General features: G+C 43.0%; 1 protein-coding gene across 2 annotated transcripts; it reads right to left on the reverse strand.

Annotated features, from left to right (window-relative positions):
* Positions 1-2,509: 2,509 nt before the first annotated feature.
* LOC129817316 (probable G-protein coupled receptor 132) lies at positions 2,510-25,433 on the reverse strand. Of its 2 annotated transcripts, none has more exons than XM_055872428.1 (2): positions 25,255-25,433; positions 2,510-5,216 (listed from the first exon to the last, which is right to left on the reverse strand). In XM_055872428.1, the coding sequence occupies exons 1-2, from the start codon at positions 25,295-25,297 to the stop codon at positions 4,147-4,149; spliced, it is 1,113 nt and encodes a 370-aa protein (XP_055728403.1). In that variant the 5' UTR covers positions 25,298-25,433; the 3' UTR covers positions 2,510-4,146. The 2 variants fall into 2 exon arrangements, with proteins under 2 accessions (XP_055728403.1, XP_055728404.1); XM_055872429.1 differs by lacking the exon at positions 25,255-25,433 and adding an exon at positions 24,924-25,040.
* Positions 25,434-26,677: the final 1,244 nt, after the last annotated feature.

Here is a 26,677-nt window from a genome sequence, read left to right on the forward strand (position 1 = left end):
TGTCTCTAATTGAGAACCCATTCCGGCCACCATAGACTTTCCTAGAACTACACCCAACATAGACACAGCTAGACACATACACTCAACACAAAACCATAAACTACAACAAACACCCCCTCTACCATATAATACCCCAAAATACACACATACCCCATGTCACACCCTGACCTAACTAAAATAATAAATAAAACAAATAATACTAAGGCCAGGGCGTGACACAGTCTAATAAATAAACTGTCGGTCATAAAATAACATCAGCAAACCAAAGAAAAAACGTCAGTCAAAATCATATCATACACAAATTATGTATTTTTAGCCTGGATTGATTGGCTGTTATATATACAGGGCTGAGCTATAACTGGTATAAACGGGTGTTATGCTAGTGAAAGATGTGTAGCATGTTTTACTGACGTGGCGAGGGTCTGAAATCTCACAGAGTGACTGCACTTGTGTTATGTATGCTCAACAACACAAGCAGGGCACAAGGATGATTGGCAAGTGAGAAAGATTTCTCTTAAACAGATATATTTAATTCATTTTGATGCGTGTGCTCATCCTTTTTGGAGGATAGTACACAGAGCTGCCATTGTGCATAGTTTTCTTTCACAATGGAAGTTTATTTAGCCATTATTTAATATAGACATGTTTCCCATGAGAAATGCAGTTGCAGGGAAATCTTGGTAGATTTCCTCTGTAGATGTATTTTTTTCTCTCTCGATATTTCATGTAAAGTAGCCTAACATTTTTTAATTTGAAGTTCCTCCCAAATTTATTTAAGACTTTAGAAAAAAAACTTTAGATGTCAGGAATTTGTGTCTGCTATGCAAGACAGCTACTTGTAAAAACTGAGACTACAAGCTCTAGTTACACACATACCATGTATTCACCGAGCTTGTCTCTTCCACGTCAGCAAAGTGTGAACTCGTGTGACATAAAATCTTACCCTGGCATGTCTTAGTAGTACAGGAAACAGACCCTGTTAACTGTTCTGACTATTATATTACTCTATATTATATTACTCTATTAAATTGTTTTTGTATAAAAAAAACATTAGCAAATTACTTTTTTGTATTTGCAACAGACTATATAGAGCCACAGTATACAGCACCATCAGACACCTACATCCTGTGTCTGTTTGAATTTGAATATAGCAGTCTGTTTTCATAACACCTTTCATGTCCCTATACACATCAAGGTAAAAAAGAAATTGATTGATATACAAAGCTGTAATAGGACTACCTGGCCTGATGACTCCTTGCTGTCCCCAGTCCACCTGATCATGCTGCTGCTCCAGTTTCAACTGTTCTGCCTGTGGCTATGGAACCCTGACCTGTTCACTGGACGTGCTACCTTGTCCCGGACCTGCGGTTTTGAACTCTCTCTCTACCGCACCTGTTGTCTCTAACTGAATGATCGGCTATGAAAAGCCAACTGACATTTACTCCTGAGGTACTGACCTGTTGCACCCTCTACAACCACTCTGATTATTATTATCGGACCCTGCTGGTCATCTATGAACATTTGAAGATCTTGGCCATGTTCTGTTATAATCTCCACCCGGCACAGCCAGAAGAGGACTGGCCACCCCTCAGAGCCTGGTTCCTCTCTAGGTTTCTTCTTAAGATCCGGCCTTTCTAGGGAGTTTTTCCAAGCCACTGTGCTTCTACATCTGCATAGCTTGCCGTTTGGGGTTTTAGGCTGGGTTTTTGTACAGCACTTTGTGACATCGACTGATGTAAAAAGGGCTTTATAAATACATGTGATTGATTGATAATAACTTGCTCTAGGTTAGACTACTTGTGGAACCATCTATGCTGGGATTTCTTCAATGGTAGTCACCACTTTGTGTGCATTTGCCTTTGATGAACTAAATCAAATCAAATTGTATTGGTCACATACACATATTTAGCAGATGTTTTTGCAGGTATCGCCACACCCGCATGTCAAATAGCAACCGTGTTCATACACATAGAGCTGTACAAGAGAAACCATTCAATGGGTTAAGAATGGTAAGAATTGCTGCAACTTTATGGCCCACATCTCTCATGTTTCTGCGCAATCTCTCCACCTCATGCACTTTTCATCCATGACCGTGTCAACCAAAATGAATGCCCAAGAACAGCTAGACGTGACATTTTTATGCATGTTTTTGGCCGTGAAAAAACAATGTTCCAAACCACAAGCTTACCGGATGCTCTTTCTATTGAGACAGCTCCTAAACACACCTTCATCTGCATGTTCATATTCTTTTAACATCAAACGCTGGGTTTTTTCTGTCACAACACTGAAACCACACGTAATATAGGCTATGCATGCAAACTAAAAAGCCTGACAGTGCATTAGTGGAATAAAGCTTTTATTATGCTATTTTTTGTGTCAGTACCTTGAAGTGCCTATGCATTCTCACTCTTTGTTTGTTCCTGTTATAGTGTGAAACTCACGTTTCACCCGTAGGAGCAAGATAAATCTGGACAGACTTCCACTTCAAAAATGAAACTGAAATGTCACATTTTAATTCAAATGTTTATTTACAAATGTACAGAAACAGTATAAATAATGTTCATCGAGATGAAATGTTTCAATAAAAAGAACACGCCTTTGCTTTTTACAAACTTTTAAAAAGGTCTGCAACATAGGACGAAAAACACTAAATGTATATTAAAGGTTATACGAAGATTATATCTTCATGTTGCAAAACACAACACCAAAAACATGACGAACACTAAACAGTTTCGTTTTCAAAATAAAATAAACTGTAAGAGCATGCTGTTGATCTATGTATCATCTACTGTGAAATCACCTTTGTTTCTAGAGACAAACACAATATATATATAATATGTATTGCAGCGTATCACATTTTGCACAATTTCTTTAACAAATACTGTTTGTCCAAAGGCAAACACAATTTTTCCATTAATAGAAAATCTGTTTCTCACTCCTACATTAGCACCAGAGCAGTCAAGTTTCAAACTTTTCTTTCACATGGACACAAATGAATGCTGAATTTGGCAAACATTGACAATTGGGTCATTCCTACAACTATGTGGCGCCTTTTCTGTCACCCAGGATTCAGTATATTACTTCTTATTCAGTGTAAAATGTGGATTCTAAAAGGCTTTAAATATAAAGTCAGATGTCCTTTACCTTAAAAATATGGATATTAAAGGGAATTCTATGCATTTTGAACACTTTTCTTCAGTAGATGTAGGCATTTTTTGTCCCCGGTTGTTATTCATCAACTTCCATGAGAAATATTAGCCATAAAATACACTATTTAAAATATGTTTTCATTATTTTATAGTCCTAGTTAAATTATCTCTCATGAATAACATTTTTATCATGATTACTTTATTTATTATCATTTTATTTATTTCTGTGTGTCCCTGATATCACTTTCCATCCTGTTAGTTTGTCGTAATTCTCCACTTAAGAAAACAACCCCTTCCTACAATGACACCATATTTAGGAAGAGTCATAATTTCTTTGGTGGGAAAACAATGGTGCACGGCTAAATAAATATTAATAGTCTGCATGTCCCACTCATACATTTCCACCCTGTTAGGCTAAATTAGAGCAAGTCAAAACATTTACAAATGTTAAAATATGTTTGATAAGAGAATTTAAAATCCTGTTCAAGTGTTCACCATTATGCTAGCTCAATCTTGCTCACTCCCAGCGCTATGGCTAATATAGGCTCCACATTTCCACCTTGTTATGTTCCACCCTGTTATGTTCCACCCTGTTATGATTATGCACCTAAAAAAATGTAAGTTCCTGAGTTTGACCAATATGTTTCCCTTTTTCTGATAGTAAGCTAGAATACAAAAAAATAGAATACAAAAGTTATGAGGTCCTAAAGGTACCGCATAGCAGGAATAACCCAATTTCTTCAACCGGAGACGAACAGCAAAAAATTAGGCAGAAATTAACTTAAAGCGGAGTTGAAGTCCTGCTTGACACATTTCAATCATATACATTCCAGTCAGTTTCTGGGATGGCTGGAATACAGTGTCTCCCATTGCTCTTGCTATGTTTGGGGTTCCACCTGGCTCTATGCTGAGTTTGTTTAATATTCCAGAGTACCTGCAAGTCACCATCCCAGAGTTCCTTCAGCAGTCATATCTGCATACCCCTCTGGCTCCCATATCAAACCTCTACCCTTCCTCTGCCATCCTTTGCCACATCCAGTATGGCGGCTGCCACTTCTGACGAGTTCTTGGAGTTGTGCATCTTGTGCTGGCTGCTGTCGGTGGAACGCGGCTGCAGGGTGGCCCGCCCCCGAAGGTATTTCAGGCCGCGACGCAGCTCCTTGCGAATGTTGTCGCTGGAGAGCACGTAGAGGATGGGGTTGATGGCGCTGTTTAAGGTGGACAGGCCCAAAGAGATAGTGTAAGGGGTGTATATGCTTTCCTCGAAGTTGCATGTCTTCTGCAGCTTGGGGATGTGGAAGGTGACTGCGCGCAGCAGCAGGATGATGTGGTACGGCGCGAAGCACACCAGGAAGAGGATAACCACGGCAATCGCCAAGTATCGCACCCGCTCCTTCTGGCACGGCCGCAGCCCCGTGCTGGCCTGCACGCTGGCCAGGATGGCACGGTTGGTGACCACCAGCACGACCAGTGGGGCCAAGAAGCCAATGATGAAGCGTGCGTAGTTGAAACCCGTCACTGTGAGCGTGCTCTGGCCCGGCTCAAAGCATTTCTTCTCTACCGCGTTGCCTTCCATCATGGTAAAAACTGGCACGTGGCCCACGAACACCACCAAGACGATTACCAAGGTAACCGCAACTGCCAGCCTCTGCTGGCGAAGGCCGCGCGACTCCACGGCGTAGACCACAGCCACATATCGGTCGCTGGAGACACAGCACAGCAGGAAGATGCTAATGTACATGTTGTTGAAGAAGAAGTAGCCCGTCACCTTGCAAGCCATTGAGCTCCAGCGCCACTGGTGGCCCATGTTCGCGTAGTCGGCCCACATGGGCAGGGTGCAGAGGTAGATGAGGTCGCACACGGACAGGCTCATCAGATAGATGCCCAGGACGTTTTTGCGGCGCACTTGGAGGAAGGTCAGGTAGACAGTAATGATATTGGCGGGCAGCCCAATAATCAGTACCACACTGTAAAGCACAACCAGGGGCACGCGGTCCTCAAAGTAGGTCAGGTTGCAGTTGGTGGCTGCCACGCTGATCTGAGTCATGGTCGTCTCATACATAGTGTCTGGAGGGTAGAGAGAGAGAGGGAAAGAGAGAAAAAGCGAGGTCACATTTCCTATTTTGGTATGCAGGTTGTGTGATATATTAAACCTTTGAATGTATGCAAACACAAATGAGGAAATCACAAGATTCACTCTATTTGCAGAGCATTTTCCCACAGACGTTTACATGTCATTCATATTGGTTGGATATCTCCGGAACAAATCATGCTTGAAGATGGCCTATTGGCCTAGTAAGCAAACTAACAAGGGCTTTTTAATTTTGATCGCAAAAGGCGTTTTTCTGGCTTGTTTCACAGCTTTCTGTTATATAAAATTCTAGATCTACAGTATGCCCCTAATATGTAAGCCACATCCATTCCTTCTCGTGGTTTGTCTACTCTACAGCCACTGTAGTCTAATGTGATAGACTTTACCTTACTTACACACACATACAGAGACAGAAACATAATTACTCTGTATTCACAGAAAACCCCTTAGGGGCCACTAAAGGAAGAATGAGTGAGTGAGTTGCTCGAAGGACACAGAAGCTGAGTTATGTGCATAGTAGTTATGTGCATAGTAGTTATGTGCATAGTAGTTATGTGCATAGTGGTTATGTGCATCTGAGTTATGTGCATAGTGCATACATGACTATGTGCGACTGTCCAAAAGCGGCAACATGGTTTAAAGTCAGCCCTCGGCTTTATGGAAATGTACATCTGATTTGTCAAGGCCCTTAGCATGTTGAGTCATTTGCATGTTAAAGCGCTTCATTGCTGAGAATCAATTAGCAAGCAACCAAAAACCACATGATAGACAAGTAATACCACAACTCCTAGTTGGTGTATCTCAACTGAAAACGACTTTCTGTTGACCTACCTTGATGACTCATCTAGTCATCAACCTTGATGGTCATTGTTAGACCCATTTTGGTACATAAAGAAAATGTACAGTATAAAATATATTTTTGGTTGATTTGTTATTGAATATAGAATTGTATGACAACTGTTTATTGTATGTACAGAAACCCAACTTTATGACTATTGTGACACCTAATGGCCTGTTGGACAGCATAAAGGGATTATGGGTAAAGATGGCCTCAGTATAATTGGAAGAAGTGTAGGAGGCCTGTATGGAAGATGCCAAAGAGAAACAGCGTTCAACCGTGTAAACCATTTCATTTTTCTTGCATTGTTTTTTTTACATTCATGGCTTTACCTTTTTTTTGACATCATTACCATCTTGGAACCTGTTAGAACAGCCGGACTATATTGTTTGCTCTTCCATTTATCAGCCTGGAACTGTGTGACAACCCAGACAATTCTTTGTGAGTAATGAATATAATTTACCTGCAACAACTCTGAAGTCTCTCAATGGGAAAACACGTTGGAACCCACCCTGTAAAGGCGTCTATAGATATGTGTGGCGGAGTTGAGAGATGTGGCTTTCCCTATTACTTGTTCGTTTTGATATTGAGCTATCTGATACAAATGCTCTAAGACTTCTAGGTTGTATTGGTATGTTTTCATTGGTTGGCTTTGAACTAGGCTACACGTGCACGTGAGGTAGGTTACAGTATGCTATTTTGTGAACTATTCTGTCACCCATTTTAGATAAACCAAACTAAAAGGGGTCCCAGTCTAAGTTGGAGATGGATGATGTGGCTGTCATGAAATTTTGTCAGCCAGTGATTGTCAAGCAAATAACTGCCGGTGTCATGATAATTGACCGTTAATTAACATAAACACATTTAGCATCTCCTGGCTTCCACACATAGCCTGCAAGCCACTGATGTAGACCTTTCGAACATCTGCATTTTAAGAATTATAATAAATCAATTTAATATAGCCTGCACCATCACAATAAATCCATTGTTTATTTTAGAAAGGTCTAAAGAAACATGATATGAAGAAAATGTAGTCTATTTCAGAAGAACAGAATAGCATACTCTGAGTTCTCCTTATGTTAGGCCCTGATCTGGCTATGCCACATGGCTGTGGGCTATGCTAACTAATTTAGCAGACAAGATTTTCGGAGAATTCCATGGCATGATTATTATTATTATTGGGCACCCGGGTGGCACAGTGGTCTAAGGCATTGCATCTCAGTGCAAGAGACATTACTGGTTCGAATCCAGGCTGCATCACATCTGGTCGTGATTGGGAGTCCCATAGGGTGGTGCACAATTTGCGAGGGTAGGCCGTCATTGTAAATAAGAATTTGTTCTTAACTGACTTGCCTAGTTAAATAAAGGTAAGATATACAATTATTTTATATTATTAAAAATACAACTGAACAAAGCTGAATTAAATAGAACGGATATTTTCTCCAAATGATTTCTGACGGATTGCGCACATGCAGCTATTCTGTGTTAAGCGGTTAACAAAGAAACAGGCCCTCCTATATGCTTAATTTAGAGTTATTTATGTAACTTTAGTTGTGATACAAACGTTGGGCTATATGTTTTGATTTTTAATTAATTCTAATGCTGCATGATGTGACTTATGATGATTTGAAAAAAGTTGCATGAAAAGCATGAGCTCTGATTTGTTTCTTGCACAGGCTGCACACACTTCATAAGCCCCTTGTGTTCAGTGTCGGTTTTATTGAATATCTTGGTATGGCACAAGGTCGGTATGAAGGTATGACAATCTGGATACCGCCCAAGCCTAACTGTGGCACCAACTGTGTATATTCCTCGTGACCGAAAACTATCAGACTTCAGTGGGGCCTCTTGGGAGCAGACGGTTGAGGAATGGCTAGCCCTGGTGAAGTTGAGCTTACGGGTCTCCTGTGTGCCGGTAAGTGATTGGGCAGAGCTAATCAGGCAGCACCTGATAGGAGAGGCCAGTGAAACGGTGAAGCTGATGTTAGAGGATGAAGAGGATGTTGCCTGCATCTATGCGGTACTTTTGGACATGTACGGGGGTAAGGTTCGTCTGGGGATCTTGTTTAAGGAGTTGTATGGGAAGACGCAAGGCTGATGAGACCATTCGGGCCTATGTATATGACCTGTAGACAACGTTGGACAGAGTGCTAAAAAAAGATCCCAACTGTGTTACAGAGCCGGAAGAAATACTCAAGAAACAGCTGATTTTGGAATTCAGTGAGGATGGCTTTCGTCGGGAGATGAAGATGGTCCTAAAGGAGAAGAAATTGCCCTTCATTGATATGATTAATGTTGCTATCACCTGGTAAGAGGAGGAAAAAAAAAAACAACCCCAGCCAAGAACAGCAACAAATCACGAGGCACGGTGAGTGAGGCTGCGGCGGCTACGCCGTCATCTTCTGTAGCTTTAGAGGGCCTCCAAGACACAAATCAGAAGATAGCTTCCTTAGCAGGAAGAACTGGTTCAGGAAATTTGCCAGGCCAGGAGAGACCGAACCCCCCAAGAGGAATAGGCCCCAGGGAGGAGGAACACCAGTCCTCCATTGATGGACAACGATGAACGATTCACAGTGCATTCGGAAAGCATTCAGACCCCTTGACTTTTTCCACATTTTCTTAAGTTACAGCCTTATTTTAAAATTGATAAAATATTTTTTTCCCCTCATCAATCTACACACAATACCCCATAATGACAAAGCGAAAACAGGTTTTTAGATTTAAAAAAAAGAAAAGAAAATACCGTATTTAGATAAGTATTCAGACCCTTTGCTATGAGACTCGAAATTGAGCTCAGGTGAATCCTGTTTCCATTGATCATCCTTGAGATGTTTCTACAACTTGATTGGAGTCCACTTGTGGTAAATTCAATTGATTGGACATTATTTGGAAAGGCACATACCTGTCTATATAAGGTCCCACAGAAACAAGATTCACTGGTCTGATGAAACCAAGATCGAACTCTTGGGCCTGAATGCCAAGCGTCACGTCTGGAGGAAACCTGGCACCATCCCTACGGTGACGCATGGTGGTGGCAGAATCATGCTGTGGGGATGTTTTTCAGTGGCGGGGACTGGGAGACTAGTCAGGATCGAGGGAAAGATGAACGGAGCAAAGTACAGAGAGATCCTTGATTAAAATCTGCTCCAGACCGCTCAGGAACTCAGAGTGGGGCGAAGATTCACCTTCAACAGTACAACGACCCTAAGCACACAGCCAAGACAACGTGGGAGTGGCTTCGGGACAAGTCATTGAGTGCCCCAACCAGAGCCCAGACTTGAACCAGATCAAACATCTCTGGAAGACCTGAAAATAGCTGTGCAGCGTCACTCCCCATCCAACCTGACAGAGCTTGAGAGGATCTGCAGAGAAGAATGGGAGAAACTCCCCAAATACAGGTGTTCCAAGCTTCTAGCATCATACCAAAGAAGAATCGAGGCTGTAATAGCTGCCAAAGGTGCATTAACAAAGTACTGAGTAAAGGGTCTGAATACTTGTGTAAATGTGATATTTCAGTTTTTATTTTTAATACATTTGCAAAGATTTCTAAAAACCTGTTTTTGCTTTGTCATTATGGGGTATTGTGTGTAGATTGATGAGGGAACAAATTATTTAATCCATTTTAGAATAAGACTGTAACGTAACAAAATGTGGGAAAAGTCAAAGGGTCTGAATACTTTCCGAATGCACTGTATTTGGTACACGTGCGGACAGCCGGGGCATACTAGCCGTTACTGCACATGGTGCAGGGGTTTCAAGGGGGGTCTACTGGTATAACCATGCCAGTCTTGGTCCAACTAATAGACACTGATAGCCAGGGTGGAAGGAACGTATCAACCATCTGCAGTCAGACTGTGAAAGACCTTGAAAGCTTTTGGTAGCTGCCTGATAGTGGAGGTGAAAATTGCTGGAGTTAAGACTAGATGTTTGCTTGATACTGGGTCAGAGGTCACCACCATTGCCAAGACACACTTTTAAAAAGCACTTTGGAGTTGATCTAGCTATCTGGTGATCTAGAACTGTCGTGTGCAAGGTGGGTGCGTTTTACAGCCACCAAAGGGCTGGATATTCCTGTTTTTGGCTGTCTGGAGACAGACATGAAGTGCATGGGAAGAAAACTACATGGGAAGTGTGTCTTCTTCTTGAAGCATCCTCTGTCAGAGAGTAGGGAACCACAAGAAGTGCCCGGCATCGTGGGAATGAATGTCATGTGGGACCTTCAAGGACAACTCTTCACCAACCAGTAAGTTGTGACAAAGTGGGACCGCCACCGACTCTGGAGAGGAAGCCCCGCTGAAGCGTGTCAGGGCGAACATTGGGAGGCAGACCAGTTATGTGGTTCCAACAAAGGTCGTGGGAAGAAGGAAGATCACCGTCCCTCTGTAGAGTGAGAAGATCGAGCACAAAAAAAAAAATTGGTCGACCCTCACGATTCCATGTGGGTCTTGCAGTCGGACAGTCAACGGGATGGCCCAGCAAGAGTGCTGCAAGCTGCAGTAGACAAATCTGTTGAGGTTGGGGGGAAAAGGCAACTATTCCGGAGGGGAAAGGCTCCAGGTATAAAGAGACGACATTGGGAGGGTCCCCGGCGGTCTCAGAGGAGCTCTAGGGGTACATTGCCTAGGTACTCAGACTTGGCAGGGTTTTGCAGAGGGTAATGTGGTGGAGTTGAGAGATGTGACTCACTATTACTCTCGGACTGTCCGAGTCAACTATTAGCAGTGACGTCACAGCTCCGGTGCGAGGACCAAAGAGAGAGGGCTCGAGTGAGTGCGCAGGTGTGTGTGAAAGCAACAAGAGGAAAGAGTGAGAGAGCGGCAAAGACTGGAGAGTAGCCGAATTCAGAAGGTAACCTAATTCGGAGTATCTTTGGAAAAAGGGGACATGCTTGTTCTGGAAGAGGATTGTTTCATACCTCATTGTAAAGAATATTCCCTCACTTGGCTGGTGCCGAGTTGTCTAGATCTCACCCATCCTTTGGGATTGTGATTGCACAGCCAGCCCACCCTAAGCTCTCACAAGGGTATAAGTAAATCCCTTTTTCCTTCCAAGTGTAAATTCCTTGTGAGAGAGCGTGGTTGGATTGATGGCTTTGGGGTGTGTGAAAGAATGTAAGTTTGTTATTTGTTCTTATTGCTGTTGCATTGTGTACTAGTATAGTTGGTGATGCTTAGTTTCTCCATCTTATTACTATTGTGTTATTACTTATATTATTGTCAGTAGCAATTAGCCAGTATTTCCTATTATCTATTTGTTATTCATTTCATACAGTCCTTTGTTATTGCCTGTTACTATGTAATAGCCTGCCATTCACTGTTGCAGTGTATTTATTCAGTCCCTTTGCTCTCCTTGTTATTGTTACTGCCTGTGTAACGGATGTGAAATGGCTAGCTAGTTAGCGGGTACGCGCTAGTAGCGTTTCAATCAGTTACGTCACTTGCTCTGAAACCTATTAGTAGTGTTGCCCCTTGCTCTGCAAGGGCCGTGGCCTTTGTGGAGCGATGGGTAAAGATGCTTCGTGGGCGACCGTTGTTGATGTGTGCAGAGGGTCCCTGGTTCGCGCCAGTGTCGGGGCGAGGGGACGGTTTAAAGTTATACTGTTACATTGGTGCCGTGACCTGGATCACTGGTTGCTGCGGAGGAGGTTGAAAGGGGGGTGAGTGTAACGGATGTGAAATGGCTAGCTAGTCAGCGGGTACGCGCTAGTTGCGTTTCAATCAGTTACGTCACTTGCTCTGAAACCTAGATGTAGTGTTGCCCCTTGCTCTGCAAGGGCCGTGGCCTTTGTGGAGCGGTGGGCGACCGTTGTTGATGTGTGCTGAGGGTCCCTGGTTCGCGCCCGTGTCGGGGCGAGGGGACGGTTTAAAGTTATACTGTTACACCTGCTGCTATTGTCTTCTTACATTATATTGTAGTTATTGTATTATCATATCTTCATTCCATGTTTCTATTCCGTTTTAGACCATTCCCATCTATAATATGGCAATAAAGTCCTGTTTGGAATACTCTGGAGGTTGCCTTGTCTTTCTAATGGGATATAGGCGTCATTAAAACCACAGACTTTCTTATTCTGGAAGTTCTACCTCACACACATACTGACTGTCATTTCGCCATTGGGATTGCCGCGAAGTTCAATCGAACAAGCTGGCTACCAGCCAGAGTGATGCTAGCTAGCTACACGCTGGAGTGATCAAACAGTTGTTACCAACATCAAAAGAGAGCTGAAGTGACTTACAAAAGTTTCCTGTGGAAGTAATTGGACTTTCTGTTATTAATGTCCTGAAAGAAGAGGACATCTAAAGTCGTGGACTTAATTAGTTGATTGATGTTACATATGCAAGGATAAGAAATGACACTGTTAATGAACATTTAATTAGCCATCCTAAGGAGAAGATTCCTGTGACGACGTCGCAAACTACTTTTATAATTCCCTGCTAGGCCTCGTACAGACTCCCTCCATGAACACAGGGTGTCATTCTTTATTTTTGTTTTGATATTGAGAGATAAATGCTGTAAGACTACTAGGTTGTATTCCTATGTTTTCATTGGTTGTCTTTAAACTAGGCTACACATGCATGTGAGGTAGGTTACAGTAGGCTATTCTGTGAACTGTAAAATTGTGCCTGTTGTGTTGTTGCCTAAAAACTCATCAAATATATTTGATTAGATCAGGGGTTAAAACCAGTACAGGGAACAGACCCGAAAACCTGTAGTCCACAATCAGCTTTGTCCTTTGTCTTGCTGATGTCACGTTCCTGACCTATTTATCTTAGTTTGTTATGTGTGTTAGTTGGTCAGGACGTGAGGTTGGGTGGGCATTCTATGTTTTCTGTTTCTGTGTTGGTTTTGGGTTGCCTGGTATGGCTCTTAATTAGAGGCAGGTGTTTGGCGTTCCTCTAATTAAGAGTCATATTTAGGTAGGCGTTGTCACAGTGTTCGTGGTGGGTGATTGTCTTCCGTGTCTGTGTAATTGTTTGCACCATACGGGACTGTTACGGTTTGTTCGGTTTGTGTAGTCTAATTGTCCTATTCGTGCGTTCTTCTTGTTTTATGTGAGTTCGTCGTATAGGTCTGTCTACACCGTTTGTTATTTTTGTTTGTTTATTCAAGTTCGTGTTTTTTTCGTTAATAAAATGTCATTTCACTACGCTGCGCCTTGGTTCCCTCAATACTCCTCCTCTTCCGAAAATGAAGAGGAGGAGGACCGCCGTTACAGCTGAATATGAGGGAGAGGTTGTTGTCCTGGCACCACACTGCCAGGTCTCTGACCTCCTCCCTATAGGCTGTCTCATCATTGTTGGTGATCAGGCCTACCACCGTTTTGTCATCTGCAAACTTAATGTTGTGTTGGAGTCATTCGCAGCCATTCAGACGTGGGTGAACAGGGAGTACAGGAGGGGACTAAGCATGCACCCCTGAGGGGCCTCCGTGTTGAGGGTCAGCGTGGCTACCTTCACCACCTGGTGTCGGCCCGTCAGGAAGTCCAGGATACAGATGTAGAGGGAGGTGTTTAATCGCAGGGTCCTTAGCTCAATGATGAGCTTGGAGGGCACAATGGTGTTGAACGCTGAGCTGTAGTCAATGAACAGCATTCTTACATAGGTGATCCTATTGTCCAGGTGGGAAAGGGCAGTGTGGAGTGCAGTAGAGATTGCGTTATCTGTGGATCTGTTGGGGCGGTATGCGAATTGGAGTGGGTCCAGGGTGTCTTGGATGATGGTGTTGATGTGAGCCATGACCAGACTTTCAAACATTTCATGGCTATGATTGCTACGGGGCGATAGTCATTTAGATAGGTTACCCTTGCGTTCATGGGCACAGGGACTATGGTGGTCTGCTTAAAACATATAAGTATTACAGACTGGGTCAGGGAGAGGTTGAAAATGTCAGTGAAGACACTTGCCAACTGGTCAGCGTATGCTCTGAGTATGTGTTCTGGTAATCCGTCTGGCCCTGCTTCCTTGTGAATGTTAACCTGTTTAAAAGTCTTATTTACATCGGCTACGGAGAGCGTGATCACACAGTCGTCCGGAACAGTTGGTGCTCTCATGCATAGTTCTGTGTTGCTAGCCTCGAAGCGTACTTAGAAGGTACACGTATTTTGCTTGTCTGGTAGGCTCATGCCATTGGATAGCTCGCGGCTGGTTTTCCTTTTGTAATCCGTGATAGTTTGCAAACCCTGTCACATCCGACGAGCATCAGAGCCAGTGTAGTAGGATTCGATCTTGGTCTTGTATTGACGGTTCGTTGGAGGGCGTAGCAGGATTTCTTATAAGGGTCTGGATTAGTGTCCCGCTCATTGAAAGCGGCAGCGTTAGCCTTTAGCTCAGTGCGGATGTTGTCTGTAATCCATGGCTTCTGGTTGGGATATGTACGTTTGGTCAATGTGGGGACAACGTCGTCGATGCACTTATTAATGAAACCAGTGACTGATGTGCTAAACTCTTCAATGCCATCGGATGAATCTCAGAACATTTTCCTGTCTGGTCTAGCGAAACAGTTGTGTAGTTTAGCATCCGCTTCATCAGACCACATAAAGTCACCGGCCACTAGGAGCGTCGCCTCTTGGTGAGCATTTATTTAGTTTTTGCTTATGGCCCTATTCAGCTCGTTGAGTGCGGTCTTAGTGCCAGCATCAGTTTGTGGTGGTAAATACTAAATACTACAAAAAATATACATTAAAATGATCTTGGTAAATAGTGTGGTCTACAGCTTATCATGGGGTATTCTAACTCAGGTGAGCAGAACCAAGACTTCCTTAATATTAGAGAGTGACTTGTGTAATTCTATACAGTATAATTGTTGAGTGACTTGTGTCAAAGCAGTTAGATAATTAAACTGCACTCTAAGCAGTTAAACTGCACTCTAAGGCAAAGACTCAGCCAAAGAGTGTGTTACATCTTGCTTTTGTCTTTTGAACTGAAAAAGATTTAACCCTGCAGCTACACAGTTGACTCAGTCCCTGTGATGTGCAGAGGAGAAATTAACAAATTGGACCAGCCCAGTCTTTACTTGACCAAAAAATACTTCTGAAATGAGTGTGGGTCAAGAAGCATTGTTAAACCACTTACATTTTTACAAGAGCAACACTAAAGCAACACTCTCCTGTGTGGCAGAGCAGACTTTTTACCCTATGGCTGTTCAAGATGGATGCTTAAATACTAAATTGTTTATTTCCCAGTTACATTTGTGACTCGTTTCAGGAAATTAGGTGTATGTCGCACGTCACTACTTCACAGGACAGGCATTTGACTTTAACATACTTTTATTTTTATCAAGATGTGTTTTTTGGCAGAAATGCCTTGACTTGAACTTTCATGTGCCTTAATAACAAACTTGTATTGCCATCTGTAAATACGAATACAATTTGTTAAATTACGAGCCTTATTGGTTTAACTACCTAAAAAGACAAGAACCTTCCTGCTAGCTCTGCCCGATGGAAGCTGCCGTTTGATTGCAAATATGCAGAGGGAGTTGAAAATAGAACACACAGAAGGCTGTTGTATAAAACACCTGTCTCCGGATTACATCGTCAAACTAAGGACAACCATGGCATCCGTGACAGAGAGGGAGAAGCGTTCATCCATGTACAGTGGGTATAGAAAGTCACCACCCCCTTTCAAAATGTTCACCTTTTGTTGCCTTAGAGCCTGAAATGAAAACACAACATTTGACATTTTCAGGATTTATTTACACACAGTAACCCACAATATCCAAGTGGAGAAAAAAATATCTTTAAATGTATTAAAAGTAAAACAGTAAAATACCCTACTTGAATAAGAATTAGAATTGCAATTTCAAACTTTCTGAGGTATAACCAAACACTTTCCAGATCACAAATCAAGCTAATTTACTTCCATCTGTGATCAATTGTAGTGACTTTGATTAGTTCAGAATAAAAGCAGTTGTTCATAGAGGACTCCACTGCTTAGTGGTGCAATTCAAAGCAAAGAATCCACTACGGGCGGAAAGGTACTTTCAAAAGATCTGCGAGATAAAGTTGTGGAAAGGCACAAGTCAGGGGATGGATATAAAACGATTTAAAAGGCTTTGTCTATCCCTCGGAGCACTGTTAAGACCATTTTTAAGAAGTGGAAGGCGTATGGCACCACCCAGACCCTAAATAGATCAGGCCGTCCCTCCAAACTGGATGACCGGGCAAGGAGGAGACTGATCACAGAGGCTACCAAGAAGCCAATAGAGACTTTGAAGGAGCTTCAGGCCTTTATGGCAAAGACTGGTCAACGTGTGTATGTGACCACAATATCACAAGCGCTCCACAAATCTGGCCTCTATGGGAGGGTTGCAAGAAACAAAACAGTCCTCAAAAAAAGCCACATCAAGTCTCGTTTGAGCTTTGCCAAAAAGCACATTGTAGATTCCAAGGCTAAGTGGCAAAAGGTGCTGTGGTCAGATGAGACCAAAATTGAACTTTTTGGCCTGAAAGCAAAACGATATGTCTGGCAAAAACCCAATAAGTCTTCCCACTCAAAGAACACCATGCCAACAGTACAGCACGGCGGTGGCAGCATCCTGTTGTGGCAGTGTTTCTCTTCAGCAGGGACTGGAACACTTGTCAGGATAGAAAGGAAAATAAACAGTGCAAAATACCGACAGATTCTTGAGGAGAACCTGCAGCCCTCTGACAGGAAGTAAAAAATGGGAAGATGGTTCACGTTTCAACATGACAATGAAACAAAGCACACTGCCAAAGCAACCGTACAGTGGCTGAAGGAAATTAAGGTGAAAGTCCTTGAGTGGCCTAGTCAGAGCCCTGACCTAAATCCTATTTAGAATCTGTGGAAGAACTTGAGGAGTGCAGTCCATGAGTGGTCACCATGCAATTTGACTGAGCTTAAACAATTCTGCAAAGAAGAATGGGCAAATATTGCACAGTCTAGGTCTGCAAAGTTAGTAGAGACGTATTCAAAGAGACTCATGGCTGTAATTCAAGCAATAGGTGGTTCCACCAAGTATTAACTCTGGGGGGTGTTCACCTATCCAAATAGGGTATTTTACTGTTTATTAGTGAGTTTTTTGAAAATGTTTTTCACTTGGATATTGTAGGTTATCCGTGTGTAAATAAAGTCTGATTTTATGTGTTTTCATTTCAGGCTGTAAGGCAACAAAACATTTTTAAAGGGGGTGTTCACTTTCTATACACACAGGTAAGAGAGTCTAGTTACATACATTTTCAGATATTATCATTTCTAATTTTGTCAGAAAGACGTTTACATTGCAAGTCAAAGAATACTGTTAGCTAGCTAGCTAGCTAAAGTTGGTAATATTATTTGTATCTCAGAAAGCCATTTGCATTGCTAGTTATAGCCTAATGTTAGCCAGCTAGCTAACATTGAACCTGGTTGGTTAGCTTTAGCTACCTGCAGATTCATCCATGGTAGTAACGTTATGAGTTGGAATAGCTATCTAGCTACCTACCTACATGTCTTAACAAAAGGCTCCCGTCATTTGTGTGAAGAAAAGGCGGAGAAAAGGTTGGGCTGCCTTCTGAGAATTCATAGGCGATCGAATAAACCCTGACTTCCTTCCATTCTGCTAGCAAACGTGCAATCTTTGGACAATAAAATAGACGACCTACGCGGAACTGTAATATTTTATGCTTCATGGAGCCGTGGCTGAACAACGACACTATCAACATACAGCTGGCTGGTTATACCCTGTACCGACAGGATAGAACAGCGGCGTCTGGTAAGACAAGGGGCGGCGGACAATGTATTTTTGTAAATAACAGCTAGTGCACGATATCTAAGGAAGTCTCGCGGTTTTGCTCGCCTGAGGTAGAGTATCTCATGATAAGCTGTAGACCACACCATCTACCTAGAGAGTTTATCTGTATTTTTTTGTAGCTGTTTAAATACCACCACAGAAAGAGGCTGGCACTAAGACAGCATTGAATGAGCTGTATTCCGCCATAAGCAAACAAGAAAACACTCACCCAGAGGCGGCGCTTCTAGTAGCCGGGGACTTTAATTCAGGGAAACTTAAATCCGTTTCACCAAATTTCTATCAGCATGTTACATGTGCAACCAGAGGAAAAATAACCTCTGGGCCACCTTTACTCCACACACAGAGACGCAGACAAAGCTCTCCCTCGCCCTCCATTTGGCAAATCTGATCATAATTCTATTCTCCTGATTCCTGCTTACAAGCCAAAATTAAAGCAGGAAGCATCAGTTACTAGATCAATAAAAAAAGTATGTTCCGGGATTCCTCCGATGGCATTGACGAGTGCACCACATCAGTCTTTGGCTTCATCAATAAGTGCATCGATGACGTCGTCCCCACAGTGACCGTACGTACATACCCCAACCAAAAGCCATGGATTACAGGAAACATCCGCACCGAGCTAAAGGCTAGAGCTGCCGCTTTCAAGAAGTGGGACTCTAACCCGGAAGCTTATAAGAAATCCTGCTATGCCCTCTGACGAACCATCAAACAGGCAAAGCGTCAATACAGGACTAAATCAAATCAAATTGTATTGGTCACATACACATGGTTAGCAGATGTTAATGCGAGTGTAGCGAAATGCTTGTGCTTCTAGTTCCAACCGTGCAGTAATATCTAACAAGTAATCAAGCAATTTCACAACAACTACCTTATACACACAAGTGTAAATGAATGAATAAGAATATGTACATATAAATATATGGATGAGCGATGGCTGTGCGGCATAGGCAAGATGCAGTAGATGGTATAGAGTACAGTATATACATATAAGATGAGTAATGTAGGGAATGTAAACATTATATAAAGTGGCATTGTTTAAAGTGACTAGTGATACATTTATTACATCCAATTTTAAATTATTAAAGTGGCTAGAGATTTGAGTCCGTATGTTGGCAGCAGCCACTCAATGTTAGTGATGGCTGTTTAACAGTCATGATGGCCTTGAGATAGATGGCCTTGAGATAGAAGCTGTTTTTCAGTCTCGGTCCCAGCTTTGATGCACCTGTACTGACTTCGCCTTCTGGATGATAGTGGGGTGAACAGGTAGTGGCTCAGGTGGTTGTTGTCCTTGATGATCTTTTTGGCCTTCTTGTGACATCGGCTGGTGTAGGTGTCCTGGAGGGCAGGTAGTTTGCCCCCGGTGATGCGATGTGCAGACCTCACTACCCTCTGGAGAGCCTTACGGTTGTGGCCAAAGCAGTTCCTGTACCAGGCGGTGATACAGCCCGACAGGATGCTCTCGATTGTGCATCTGTAAAAGTTTGTGAGTGTTTTCGGTGACAAGCCAAATATCCTCAGCCTCCTGAGGTTGAAGAGGCGCTGTTGCGCCTTCTTCACCACGCTGTCTGTGTGGGTGGACCATTTCAGTTTGTCCGTAATGTGTACGCCAAAGAACTTAAAACTTTACACCTTCTACTACTGTCCCGTCAATGTGGAAAGGGGGGTGCTCCCTCTGCTGTTTCCTGAAGTCCACGATAATTTCCTTTGTTTTGTTGACATTGAGTGTGAGGTTATTTTCCTGACACCACACTCCGAGCTCCCTCACCTCCTCCCTGTAGGCCGTCTCGTCGTTGTTGGTAATCAAGCCTACCACTGTAGTGTCGTCTGAAAACTTGATGATTGAGTTGGAGGTGTGCATGGCCACGCAGTCATGGGTGAACAGGGAGTACTGGATAGGGCTGAGAACACACCCTTGTAGGGCCCCAGTGTTGAGGATCAGTGGGGTGGAGATGTTGTTGGCCCTCTTGAAGCATGTGGGAACAGCAGACTGGGATAGGGATTGATTGAATATGTCCGTAAACACACCAGCCAGCTGGTCTGTGCATGCTCTGAGGACGCGGCTAGGGATGCCGTCCGGGCCGGCAGCCTTCCGAGGGTTAACACGGTTACATGTTTTACTCATGTTGGCCGCGGTGAAGGAGAGCCTGCAGGTTTTGGTAGCGGGCCGTGTCAGTGGCACTGTATTGTCCTCAAAGCGAGCAAAGAAGTTGTTTAATTTGTCTGGGAGCAAGACGGTGTCCACGATAGGGGCTGGTTTTCTATCTGTAATCCGTGATTGACTGTAGACCCTGCCACATACGTCTCGTGACTGAGCCATTGAATTGCGCACCTCTACTTTGTCTCTATACTGACGCTTAGCTGTTTGATTGCCTTGCGAAGGGAATAGCTACACTGTTTGTATTCAGTCATGTTTCCGGTTGCCTTGTCATAATTAAAAGCAGTGGTTCGCGCTTCAGTTTTGCGCGATTGCTGCCGTCAATCCACGGTTTCTGGTTGGGGAAGGTTTTAATAGTCACCGTGGGTACAACATCACCGATGCACTCGCTAATAAACTCGCTCACTGAATCAGCATATACATCAATGTTGTTGTCTGAGGCTATCCGGAACATATCCCAGTCCACGGGATCAAAGCAATCTTGAAGTGTGGAATCCGATTGGTCGAACCAGCGTTGAACAGACCTGAGAACGGGCGTTTCCTGTTTTAGTTTCTGTCTATATGCTGGGAGTAACAAAATGGAGTCGTGGTCAGATTTGCCGAAAGGAGGGTGAGGGAGGGCTTTGTATGCGTCGCTGAAGTTAGAGTAGCAACGATCCAGAATGTTGCCAGCCCGTGTCGCACATTCGATATGCTGATAAAATTTAGGGAGCCTTGTTTTCAGATTAGCTTTGTTAAAATCCCCAGCTACAATAAAAGCAGCCTCAGGATATATGGTTTCCAGTTTACATAGAGTCCAATGAAGTTCTTTCAGGGTGGTCGAGGTGTCTGCTTGGGGTGGGGGATATACACGGCTATGATTATAATCGAAGATAATTCTCTTGGTAGATAATGTGGTCGGCATTTGATTGTAAAGAATTCTAGGTCAGGTGAACAAAAGGACTTGAGATCCTGTATGTTGTTATGATCACACCACGACTCGTTAATCATAAGGCATACTCCCTCGCCCGTCTTTTTAGCAGAGAGATGTTTGTTTCTGTCGCCGCGATGCGTGAAGAAACAGGGTGGGTGTACCGACTCTGATAACATATCCGGAGTGAGCCATGTTTCTGTGAAACAGAGAATGTTAATCTCTGATGTCTCTCTGGAAGGCAACCCTTGCTCGAATGTCGTCTACCTTGTTGTCAAGAGACTGGATATTGGCAAGTAGTATACTTGGGAGTGGTGAGTGATGAGCCCGTCTACGGAGCCTGACCACTTCGGGAAAGTCGTATTCCTGGTCGTAATGTTGGTAAGTTGACTTTGCTCTTATATCCAATAGTTCTTCCCGGCTGTATGTAATAAGACTTAAGATTTCCTGGGGTAGCAAATCGTATTCGTATCAAATCGTATTACACCGGCTCAGACGCTCGTCGGATGTGGCAGGGCTTGCAAACCATTACAGACTACAAAGGGAAGCATTGCCGAGAGCTGCCCAGTGACACGAGCCTACCAGACGAGCTAAACTACTTCTATGCTCGCTTCGATGCAAATAACACTGAAACATGCATGAGAAGACCAGCTGTTCCGGAAGTCCTGTGTGATCACGCTCCTCGCAGCCGATGTGAGGAAAACCTCAACATTCACAAAGCCTCAGGTCCAGACGGATTACCAGAACGTGTACTGCGAGCATGCGCTGACCAACTGGCAAGTGTCGTCACTGACATTTTCAACCTCTCCCCGTCCGAGTCTGTAATACCAACATGTTTCAAGCAGACCACCATAGTGCCTGTGCCCAAGAACACGAAGTTAACCTGCCTAAATGACTACCGACCCGTAGCACTCACGTCTGTAGTCATGAAGTGCTTTGAAAGGCTGGTCATGGCTCACATCAACACCATTATCCCAGAAACCCTAGACCCACTCCAATTTGCATAACGCCCCAACAGATCCACAGATGATGCAATCTCTATTGCACTCCACACTGCCCTTTCCCACCTGGACAAAAGGAACACCTATGTGAGAATGCTGTTCATTGACTACATCTCAGCGTTCAACATCATAGTGCCCTCAAAGCTCATCAATAAGTTAAGGTCCCTGGGACTAAACATCTCCCTCTGTGACTGGATCCTGGACTTCCTGACGGGCCGCCCAGGTGGTAAGGGTAGGTAACAACACATCCGCAGCGCTGATCCTCAACACTGGGGCCCCTCAGGGGTGCGTGCTCAGTCCCCTCTTGTATTGTTCACTCATGACTCCACGGCCAGGCACGACTCCAACACCATCATTAAGTTTGCCGATGACACAACAGTGGTAGGCCTGATCATCGACAACGACGAGGCAGCCTATAGGGAGGAGGTCACAGACCTGGCCGTGTGGTGCCAGGACAACAACCTCTTCCTCAAAGTGATCAAAACAAAGGAGATGATGGTGGACTACAGGAAAAATAGGACCGAGCACGCCCACATTCTCATCGATGGGGCTGCAGTGGAGCAGGTTGAGAGCTTCAAGTTCCTTGGTGTCCACATCACCAACAAACTAACATGGTCCAAGCACACCAAGACAGTCGTGATGAGGGCACGACAAAACCTATTACCTCTCAGGAGACTGAAAAGATTTGGCATGGGTCCCCAGATCCTCAAAAGGTTCTACAGCTGTACCATCGAGAGCATCCTGACTGGTTACATCACTGCCTGGTATGGCAACTGCTCGGCCTCCGACCGCAAGGCACTGCAGAGGGTAGTGTGAACGGCCCAGTACATCACTGGGGCCAAGCTTCCTGCCATCCAGGACCTCTATACCAGGCGGTGTCAGAGGAAGGCCCTAAAAATTGTCAAAGACTTCAGCCAACCCTAGTTATAGACTGTTCTCACTGCTACCGCACGGCAAGCGGTACTGGAGCACCAAGTCTAGGTCCAAGCGGCTTCTAAACAGCTTCTACCCCCAAGCCATAAGACTCCTGAACACCTAATCAAATGGCTACCCAGAATATTTGCGTTGCCCCCCCCCCCACACTCTCCCCCTCTTTTACATCGCTGCTACTCTCTGTTGTTATTATCTATGCATAGTCACTTTAATAACTCTACCTTCATGTACATATTACCTCAACTAACCAGTGCCACGCACATTGACTACGTACCGGTACCCCCCATGTATATAGTCTCGCTATTGTTATTTTACTACTGCTCTTTAATTACTTGCTACTTTTATTTCTTATTCTTATCCATACTTTTTGAAACTGCATTGTTGGTTAGGGGCTCGTAAGTAAGCATTTCACTGTAAGGTCTACTACACCTGTTGTATTCGGCGCATGTGACCAATAAAATTTGATTCGATTTTGATTTGAATGTGTGTAGACAAAGAAGAGCTCTCCAGTAGGTGCACCAAAATATTCAAGGGCCATTTTATCAAAAGTGGGGTTACAAGTTCATCAACTTTCAAGGCATAATTACTTTCCCATTGTTCCTTAACTGTAGTGTATGATATACAATTGTCTAGCTCTGAGTCTCTACTTTTATCCAATGTAAATTTCAAATTTTGCTACATAAGACCGAATCAAGCTGGTCGGTCACATTTATGATGAGAGGGGTGAATGAATGGATCACTAGAGCACTGGGAAAATCAACCTGGTCTCAGAGCATTCCGTATTATTCTGTACGTAAATCTGTGACACTCCATTTAATATGATATGTTATGTTTCGTATGGTATGTATTAATTTTTGGATGTCCATCACCCATTTGGTATGATATGTTACAATTAAATGCTGTACTATAGTGTTACAAATTAGGGTTAGGAGAAGGGTTAGCTAACATGCTAAGTAGTTGCAAAATAGCCAAAAAATAGTAAGTAGTTGAAAAGTTGCTAAAATTGTCAGTGATGAGATTGGAACTCGAAACTCCCTAAATTGAGTATCTCGGATTTACATTTACTATGTTACGTCTACTATGTTCGTCTAGTCTATGAAACCAGGTTGGGAAAATAGGCATCAGGGAACTGCTGCCTGACAAACGAGACTAGGAGATCGGCTATATAAAACAAATGCACATTTGAATCATTAATGCATAGTAATACAAGTAACCTACGCATTTAGCATGGCATTTACGATTCAGAATGTATAAATCATAGCCCAGAAGCTGTAGCTTCTACAGAACCATGGGCCAGCACACTGGTTCACTAAGTGCATAGCCTACATATATATACTGGATCATTTTCTCTGAAACTGAGTTTGTGTGCTGAAAGGAAATCTACCACCCGACTAGACACTTTTGATCGATATTGAAAGAGGGGCTGGCTCCTCCGCCTGCTGTAAGGCTTTGTCTTCATTGTGTCACATGCCCTCTTTCCTGACACACATTTATGTTAAGGATGAACACGATGACTTTAGGATAAAATAAAACCTTTGCTCTATGTGTCGCCTGCCATTAGTGACGGTAGCGCACACTCATTTCGCCCCCGTTAATCTCGGTGCTCCGGGGATTTTTGAGGAGGCGCTTCTTTCAACTCACTTGACAGTTTGTATGGGAGACCTAAGTGGGTCGTGTTGTGCTACACTATCTTATTATTATGTCTAGGCTAGCGTAGCCTACCTGATGGCACACACAATATTCTGAGAATAAGGTTGAGATATAACCGGCTGAGCGTGCGTGAGCGCTCGTGCGACAGATTTAATCACATGAATTGACATAAACAACATGCACTGCAAGGTTCCTACACCAACCTGACTGATTTAAAATATTTTACCATTTAAACTATTCATTAAATATTGATCATTTCGTTGTTTTCAAAAAAAATGGATACAACATTTAACTACCCACTGAGTCGAACAAGGTGGCAAGGTGAACAGCTATGCTTTGCTTATTGAACACTTAATAACGCATAGCCGTCTGGAATGATTAATCACAGTTGCTTTGAAATATTATTATAATAAAATATAAATAACAAATAACCAACAATAAACTCACAATTTTCTTTCATGTCCTTACGCAAATGTAGGCTACAATAACAGCAAACTACCAGTAACTGAGGTGACCTATAAATGTATCTACATTTCCCCGCATGATCCTTGAAGACAAAAAAAAAAAAACATTTTTAGAGAGAAAAAAAAAGAACGTAATATCCAGAAGTGCACGCTGCATGATAGCTCTGGATCAGGGCGGTTAGCGCGTATCCTTTCACTACAGAGTTAGGCGCATTAAGGACCTGGACCAGAGCTAAATGCTACCGAAATCAATAATTTCTTAAAAGTTACAATTATCTCAATCACACATTTCAACATTTGTCAGAGAAACTCACCGTTTTGCTGTAACATCTCTCGAAATCCGTAAACAGTCTTCATTCAGTACTGCCTGAAAGAGAGCATGCTTCTTCCACCTTTGTCATACATTCTACATTCATAAGCATACTGTTAAAGTGCTGTTTAAACATCCGCTACGATAGTAGTACGTGCGCAGGGGAAGATCCCGGCGCTCTGAAATGTCACGTGGTTTGAATATAGTAATCCCACAAGTGACAAATCATTGATGTATTGCTCCAGTGTACTCTTACCACCTTAAAAAATATATTGCACTGACTTCTTGAAAAAGACACACATGAGCACGAGATAGTTTTTTTTATATATATAAAAATACTTTAAAAAAATGTAATCTGTTGATGATTCATTTACTAAGTATTCTGTGTAAAAACAGAAGGGAATGCAATGAGTAAGCCAGCACGGTCATAATTTTCAACAATGCTAACATTTAGCCAAGGCCATGACATTGAGTAATTCCATAGCCTTTATGCTATAGCAATGATTAGTGGGAAAGCTGCTAGGGATGTTCTGAATTTACTCCACTCCCAGCCAAAAGCCACCTAAAATTGCACAAAACGTGGCCAAAACAAGACCACCCTGAGCCATGTTTTCAAAACCTAAACTCTAGAGAAACTGAAAGAATAAAAGGCGAAAGAAAGACTTCTGTGTTGGTCATTACTGAGATGTGGTTTAGGAAGAGTGTTTTGAATACTGGCGTTAACCTTTCTGGTCATAACCTTTTTCGGCAAGACAGACCTTCCAAAGTTGGGGGTGGCAATCTTTACCAAGGATCACCTTCAGTGCTCGGTTGTCTCCACCAAGTCTATCCCCAAACAATTCGATTTTCTGGTAAGCGTTAAACTTTCAAATAGCTCTTTGTTGACTGTTGCTCAATGCTATCGTCCTCCATCAGCACCTGCCTGTACCCTACCTGCCCTAAGCTCTCTCCTGGCCCCTTACACTAAGTGAATTTGTTGCTATGTTGTTATCTTAGGTCTCTCTTTATGTAGTGTTGTCTCTCTTGTTGTGATGTGTGTTTAGTCCTATATTTATATTGTATTTATTATAATTTTTTCATCCCAGGCCTCCGTCCCCACAGGAGGCCTTTTGCCTTTTGGTAGGCCGTCATTGTAAATAAGAATTTGTTCTTAACTGACTTGCCTAGTTAAATAAAAAAAATATTAAAACTTCATTAATATCAATATAATCATGAGGATATCGGAATCCAAATCCCCCTAAAAAAAGGGGGACTTCAGGCGAGGTGATAGTTTCAGGGGTGTAGTAGTCATATTTTAGAACCATAGTTTTCTTCTCTCTCATCTTCCCTCTGGACAGGGGAGACCTGGGTTGTATTCACTAGAAATAAACTGACCAAACTGGGGAGGGACTGCCTAAACTTGTCCAAAAATAAGCTAATTTTCATTG

This window comes from Salvelinus fontinalis, chromosome 20 (assembly GCF_029448725.1).
Source record: "Salvelinus fontinalis isolate EN_2023a chromosome 20, ASM2944872v1, whole genome shotgun sequence".
NCBI lineage: Eukaryota > Metazoa > Chordata > Actinopteri > Salmoniformes > Salmonidae > Salvelinus > Salvelinus fontinalis.

What these genes read in the sequence shown, in the direction of transcription:
- LOC129817316 (XM_055872428.1), bottom strand. Translation starts at nt 25,297, where the DNA reads ATGAAGACTGTTTACGGATTTCGAGAGATGTTACAGCAAAACG. An exon ending in AGAGATGTTACAGCAAAACG is followed by an intron (nt 5,217 to 25,254) that starts GTGAGTTTCTCT and finishes TCTACCCTCCAG; the next exon opens with ACACTATGTATGAGACGACC.